Source organism: Arachis ipaensis, chromosome B4 (genome assembly GCF_059453495.1).
Source record: "Arachis ipaensis isolate K30076 ecotype BB chromosome B4, ASM5945349v1, whole genome shotgun sequence".
Classification (NCBI taxonomy): domain Eukaryota; kingdom Viridiplantae; phylum Streptophyta; class Magnoliopsida; order Fabales; family Fabaceae; genus Arachis; species Arachis ipaensis.
In genome coordinates, this window is record NC_142439.1 from 32,765,418 (window position 1) to 32,773,077 (window position 7,660).

The 7,660-nt window shown below is 34.2% G+C and overlaps 1 protein-coding gene across 1 annotated transcript; it reads right to left on the bottom strand.

Annotated features, from left to right (window-relative positions):
* Positions 1–537: 537 nt before the first annotated feature.
* LOC107636263 (uncharacterized) lies at positions 538–1,065 on the bottom strand. The gene is made up of 2 exons (XM_016339784.1): positions 996–1,065; positions 538–902 (listed from the first exon to the last, which is right to left on the bottom strand). Exons 1-2 carry the CDS (start codon positions 1,063–1,065, stop codon positions 538–540), a joined length of 435 nt encoding a protein of 144 aa, XP_016195270.1.
* Between the last annotated feature and the right edge of the window lie 6,595 nt (positions 1,066–7,660).

The following is a 7,660-nucleotide window of genomic DNA, read 5'->3' on the forward strand; positions in this document are numbered from 1 at the left end:
TTTCAATTTCATATTTTAAAAATCTGTTTTGGATATGTGAGAATAATTTACCTCTTCCAGTTGATCTTGATCAGCCATGAAACATGCTTGTGCTTTGTGTTCGGACTCATCTTTATTATTGGAGTCATTTTCAAGGTCCTCCCATGAAGCCATTGGTACTTTCTTCTTATCTTTCTTTATCTTGTCCTCCTTTTTGAGTTTAGGGCAGTCATACTTGAGATGGCCGACCTCCTTACAATCATTACATATAATCTTGCTAAAATTCCTCTTGTGTTCCTTTGAGCTTGAACCTTTGTTCTTGCCTTTGCTTCTCATGAGTCTTCTCAATCTTCTAGCAAAAAATACAATTTCGTCATTCAAAAAACTATCATTGAAATCTTCTTCCAATGAATCAATTTTAGATTTTAGGGCCATTCCTTTCTTTTTTTGGTCATAGTTCAGATGTATGGTTTCATAGGCAAGAAGTTTTTCTCTCAACTCATTATAGGTCATTTGGTTCAGATTATTGCTTTTGGCTATTACAGTTACTTTTGTTTCCTACTCTTTTGTAAGACTTCTGAGTATTTTTCTCAATAACACTTGTTCAGTGTGAATCATCCCCATAGCATCCAAGCTATTGATGATGATTGAAAATCTTTCAGACATCTCATCAATGGTTTCTCCTTCCTTCATAATGAACATCTCATATTCCTTTCTTAGCATATCATGGGTGACTTGGAGTTTATCACAAAACTCTTTTGCTGTTTTGCACCTTGATACCTTTCGATATTCCTCAAAACTGATAGCACAGTGTAACATGTTGATTGCCTTGGCATTCAGCTCTACCTTTTTCTTGTCTTCGTCATTCCATTTGCTTTCTTCTTTGGGAGTCACCACTCCTTCAATGCTTGTCTTTGTTGGGACTTGCAGACCATTTATAATAATCTTTCAAATGTTGTAATTAATGGACTGCACAAATATCTACATTTTTTTCTTCCAGTAAGTGTAGTTCTTGCCATTGAAGAATGGTGGTCTGTTGTTTGAGTGTCCTTCGGTGAGGGTGTATGCAACAACATTTGCCCCCATGTTGGCCATTTGGATCTTTTCTCCAAGTTGTTAAACTTGATGCTTGAGACATTGGCTCTTGATACCAACTGAATATTTTCAATGGCCTAGAGAAGAGGGGTTAAATCTATGGCCTCTTTTAATTTCTTTTAAGCTTTACCACCAAAAATAGTTTCTGCAGAGTCTGCGAAAGTGATTACGCAGGAGACAAAATATTTTTGTCTCATAAAGAACAGAACAAAAACAGAACAAAAAAGAAAAAAGCACACAGTCATATATCCTAGTTCAACCACCTTGTGTGATGTGACTTACATCCAGTCTCCACCACAACCATGGTAGAATTTTCACTATCTTTTCAAAAAATTACACTCACCAATTTTCTAGGATTCTTCCTAATCCTATCTGAGACAAACCAAACTTTTATCCAAGCTTGATTTAACTAGGTTCACTCCTTAGACTTTCAACCACTAAGTGCTCACCCAACTTAGTAAGAAAATCCCCTCAAGATCATACAAAATAGGAATACATACAAAAGAGATTTGACATAATATTTGGATTTTTTTCCAAGCTAACTATCTTTGCCTTTTCTCTCAATGGCTTTTCTTAATACCTCATATATTTTCCTTTTTCCATTGATTGAAAACAAAGAAAGATAAAACTGAAGAAAATAGAATAATCAATGAATAACATGAAGGAGAATAAGGTATATGAAAAATGCCAAGAAGACATAAACAATATGCTCTCACTCCTTGATTCAATTTTCCGCTGGTTACTTCCTTTTATATTGGGTAATGTTAGCCAAGTTTCCGCTGTTGAGAAGAGTCAATACCTTTAGCAATGAACCAGCTGAAGTCTTCTCCTTCTTTCAAAAAATCAGACCAGAAAAATCAAGGATTAAGAACAGAGTAATGTGGTGCAGAGGTGAGATGGGCCTCAGTAGTGACTTGGTTATGAGACCTTCAATGGATTTGTCAAATCAACACCTTTAATCTTGTACTTTGGCCCCAAGTTTCTTTTCTAACCCTTGGATATAAATCAGAACTAGCAACCTCCATTTCTTCTTCTTACCCGAATGATGCATGCAAGAAAGAGGTAGCTTTTTTCAAGCCATTTGACTTGCACAAGAGTAGAGACAATATCTTTTTTCTTCTGAAATAGATTATCCCTTTGATTTGATTCAAAGCTCCATTGATTTGACTTAACCTCCAAATCTTTTGCTTTTTCCTCTTTACTCTTTGGTGCTTAATTGAAAAGTGATGCACTTTTTTCTTGGTTATTTGCTTTACCCAAATTGACAAAGCTTTATCTGCAGCAATTTACTTTTTTTTTCAAGAAGCTAATGGACTGGGCTGTGGGTTTGATGATATGTTTGATCCATATCCCAGCAGCCTTGTTGATTTTGTCCAAGTAGCAACACAATGGGCTGTTGACTTTATTTGTTTGGGCTGCACAATCAAACTTAGACTTGTATCACTAAATAATGTGTCAAATACTTTTGGGCTATCAACCCACCAAAAACATGTTTGTCATCATAAAAAATATGATTATTGTTTACTAAACTCAACAAATACAATATGTAATTCATATCATACATTATTTTATTATTTTATATTGTAAAAATTATCAATAATATATTATTTTTATCGTAAAAGAAACTTGCATGAGAAAAATGATTGAAATAAAGATAATATTAATAACCACATTTTTAATTTGGCTAAATTTATAATTTTATCTTATAATAATGCCCATGTGTTGAACATAAAAATTATATTCATTGTTCTATATTAAATTGTACTTTTTTTAGTTTGTAATCTATCTTATTCGTATTAACTATTTTACTAGATTTTCTCTCTGTTAGCTAATATTAACTTGAATAGAATGTTTTGAATATTCACAAATTTACTTACCAAAAAACAAAAATCACATTATATTCATAAAAAAAGTTAAAGTAGTTGATAAAATTAACTAAATACTAAAAAACTATCCAAATTTTAAAATTAGCTCTTTTTTCTAAATCAAATTTTATTCCCAAATTCACTACATTCTCAACCTTTGATCAATTCCACCCTTGTCCCTCTCAATCCCACCTCCTCGTCAACTGCTACCCCATCATCGTTTACCATCCCGCTCCCACTTAATGTCATTTTTTTCTCCATCAATTATCTTACGGGAGCAAATTTTCTCTCTTTTCACTTCTCGTCTTCTTATTGAGTGTCTTCGTTGAAATCCACCGTCATTAATAATTACTCAAATTATAATTTTTTTAATTTAATTTATTATCATTAATCATTGAATAAATTTTGTCATCAATTTCATTGGTTTGGAAAAATACTTTAAGTAATTTAACTTCAACCTATTTACTATTAGTGCATATATCTTTATTACATAGAATAATATCATGCAAATTCATTTGCAAAGGAAAATAGGATTGTTTCAGAAGTCAGATCAAAAGCTTGTTTTAGAGATTCAAACTTAAAAGTATTTTAATGAACATTTTAACAAATATCTACCTTTGATAGGAACTTTTTTCCATTTTGGTTGAATTATTTATGAACTAAAAGGTAATAGCAATTATTTTTTTATTGACAAGGAAGAAGAAAACATGGGAGAAAGGTGGAGAAAGAAGCTGAATATAAAAGATGGATAAAATTATTCTTTTGTTGGAAGACGTACTTATTGAACGAAAATGATAAATTGCATCGACAAAGAAGACCAATATGAGAAACTGAAAAAGCAGAAGAATGATGATGTAAATTTATTTTTTTATTTTTATTTTTTAGTAATAGTGTAAATCTCTTTTAATCTTGACAATTGATTTTTTTAAAAGAACTCGAATGGACAGGATTCAACAATTGACGCCGTCCAATTTTTACGAGATTAGATAGGATGCACTTCTGTTATCTTACTACCCCCTCCTTCTTCACCTTCATCCTCAAAATCATTGCCTCATTTTCTCTATCTCATTGCCACCATTTACCCTCACTACCACTAACATTGCCACCATCACCTTACCTCTATCTCCATCATACTTCTTACAACCTTTCTTTGTCATCAACAATAGTACAATAATTCCACTCACCCATAGTCACCACTGCACAACAACAAGAACATCTAACCCCTTTTTTTCTGATTTTGAAGCAAAAGCAAATGGGAAAGAGAAAAATAGTGAGCCAATGAAAAAGGAAAAAAGGTGAGTGGTTGGAGGTGATGACCGTAAAGACGAGGGTGGAGGTGCAATGACTACAAAAATAGAGAAAGAGTAGCAATCATGACAAAGTCGAAGAAAGCAACAATGATGTCACAAGGTGAAGGAAGTAGCAACAGTGATAGGCACAAATCTGCGATGGTGCTGAGAGGTAAATGAAACAACAATATGAGGTAGATGAAGAACAACAACATGCAAGACAGGAAATAATGATGGCGACAACAAAGCAGAGGAAAGGGAACAAAGCAGAAGGTGTGAGTAAAAGGGGTTGGGTTGGGGTAAGATGAGGTGAGATGGCAATGAATATAGGTGGGAAGGATAAGTGAGGCGGAAATGGTTGCAAGTGGAGTAGGATGGGTTGGGGACTACAGGCCAAGTGTGTGTTTGGATTGGCATTTGTCAAATTGAACTTCAAGTTTGAAATTGATTTTATAGAATTGATTTTAGGTAGAAGTGAGTTTGTGCCAACATAATTTATTTTTGGCAATTCTATATCAAAATTGATTTTGATAGAATGAATGTTTAGATAATTTTAGTTAAAATCACTTTTAGATAAATAATTATTAAAACAGTTTTGCTAGATAACCAAGTAGGGTACCAACTAACTCTGGTAACTCTAATGTAGCCCAAAAATCACAAAAAAAATCCCACCACTTTATCCAAAACTAACCGTAGTTTACCTTTTCACTTTCTCACATGTAGTAAAACTCAAAATAACCTAGTTGCGCTACCACCTCCCAACCAGTTCTGGCGACTATGCTGCTGCAGAAAGAAGCTGCGTGTTAGGTTGCCAGCGATGACAACCATAGCCCTCATGAAGGGAGTCCGTGCATCGTCACTGCCTGAGTGCATCCTGAAGCCTTACGTCGTAGCTGCCCCCACGCAACCCGACCCTTCGACGTCGACCTGGTGCCGAAGTCCTCCCCACGAAGCAACTACCCGCATCCTCTATTGTCGAAGACCATTTCAAAACACACGCGAAGGATCGTTGGTATTCCATCATTGCGACGCACCCGATTCCAATTCCCCATCAGCCCTAAGCCCCCTCACTGCCGATTACAATGAAATCATTGACAAGGTAATGCTCCTTGTGCCCGATTCTTAGGGTTTTTCTTTTTTGAATCTTTCTATTGGAGGGAAACAAGAAATTGGTTTATCTTGACTATTGGGTGATTTTTCAGAAGTTTGTTTCTTCATTAAACATATGTTTCTTTGCTCTTAGATGGATGCTTCTTTGTATTATTGATGGATGTTTCTTAGTATAGGATTGCAGATGTTCTTTTTTGTTTGATGGATATTTCTTTACTCTTAAATGGATGTTTCTTTTTATTGTATATAGATGTTTCTTTTAGTTTGATGGATGTTTCCTTGTAGTTTAGATGGATGCTTCTTTGCTCCTAAATGGATTTTTTCGTATTGTAGATATATATTTCTTAGTACAGGGTTATAGATGTTCCTTTTTTTTATGGATTTTTCTTAGTATAAGATTGCAGATGTTCTTTTCTGTTTTTACTACCAGTTACTGGATTTTGCTTTCACAAGTTCTGGATACTCTTTATATTTTTTTGGAAGAATTGTTGGTTACCTATGTGAGCGAATTAGTAACACCTAATCTAGTCAAATCAATGAATGAATAGAAGAGACTAGTTCATAAATTTTAGGATGTTCTTCTTTAAATCTGTTGAAAAAATTGTTTATGAGTTGCATTCCTGTTACAGGATTTCAAATGCTTCTTTTCTTTATGGATGTTCCTTTTATAGTTTCCAGATGTTTCTATTTTATTTTGTTGGAGGGATTGTTTGTGATCGATGTCATTAGATTAATAATAACTAATTTCATGTAATCAACTAATGATTAGAAGGGACTGGTTATAGGTATTAGTTGTTTTTATTAGATTTTGCAATTAGGTGCGGTTACAACTGATGTCTCTTTTAGAGTAACATGGAAGTTTCTTTTATAATACTCTGGGTGTTTATTTTTTCTTTTACAGATTATAACACCACTGATATTAGTGTTGTTGCATCATACATTACTATATGCTTTAATTTTTTCGTAACTGTTGTTTTTTCACACTATCGCTTTTAATGTTGACAAAAATTGGTAGAGACAAGGTGATCACCATGTCATATTGATGACATGATGAGCCATTTAGTAAATACCCATGCTGACACAAAGCTAGCAGAAATAGAAGCTATTGGGTTCAGATTTCTGAAGCTCATCCTAAAGTGGCCTGTCAAGCAAGAAATCATGGTCACATTGGCAATGTCATACAATCGCGGCACAAACAATTTGCTCATGGATGTTGAAAACATTCAAATTAATGCCGATTTAATTGATAAAGTTTTCGGCCTTCCTTCCGGTGGTGATCATTCCTTTGATTTTGTTATTCGGCATTTTTTTACTATTGAGAATAAGTAGTCTTTTTTTGCCACTCCATTTGATTATCACATTCATATACTCAAGATAACTATATATATTTTGCTTTAAATGTATTTGTGCTTTTTAGCTGAGAAACTTTCATGCGGTAAGCACCGACTTCTTGGATTTAATGACAAGAATCCAGCACATGTGGCTGTAAAAAGACAATTCAATAGAAGAACACGAATTGAACTTCATTAGTACATCTATGAATACTCAATGGAAAGCGAAGCAGATAGGCTAAAATTCCAACAACATTTCCTTTTAGTTGTCTTAAAGATGTTCTTATGCCCCCACAACACAAGAAGTTATCTTTCCATGGCACATCCCCCAATACTTGATGTCTCAGATCCAAGGAGATTTAACTGGCCGATGAAGATATTCAACTGGTTGACAAAGGTAATCGAAGGGTATCAACTTAAAAACAACAAGACCTACAAAGGATGCATGTTCGCCTTGTTGGTAAGTTACATGGTATATTTACATAGCATCTAGTTAATTGTACTCAGCTTTTACATTGCGTACCATAACTTATGTTTGTCTTCTCACAAAATACTATATTTTCAATGGCTAAAATATGGCCGGCTAGAGTATTGTTAGGAACTGGAGCCATGGATCTCTGCATGGACCATCGATAAACTCAAGAAAAAGGCAACAAATGGTCTTTCCAAGGTAGTTCGAAACTCTATTTACTTTTACAGGTAATAAAGTCTTGGACGTTATTTGAAGATATAGGATGTTTCCTTTGTGACTTCTCAGTTCTATATCTTCGAGCATTCTTTACATGATATATCTCATATAATGTGCTTCTGGGTGTTACTTTTTTAATAGGGATGCATCGTCGCTAGCGTAAAAAAAAGGTGCAAATTACCAAAATCTGAGCACATAAAGGCAAAACACAACCATCATTAAAAGGACAACACTCACTGCACATAAAACAAACTTCAATGGCTACGAAAAATGATGATGAGGATAATTAACCTATAGCAAAGA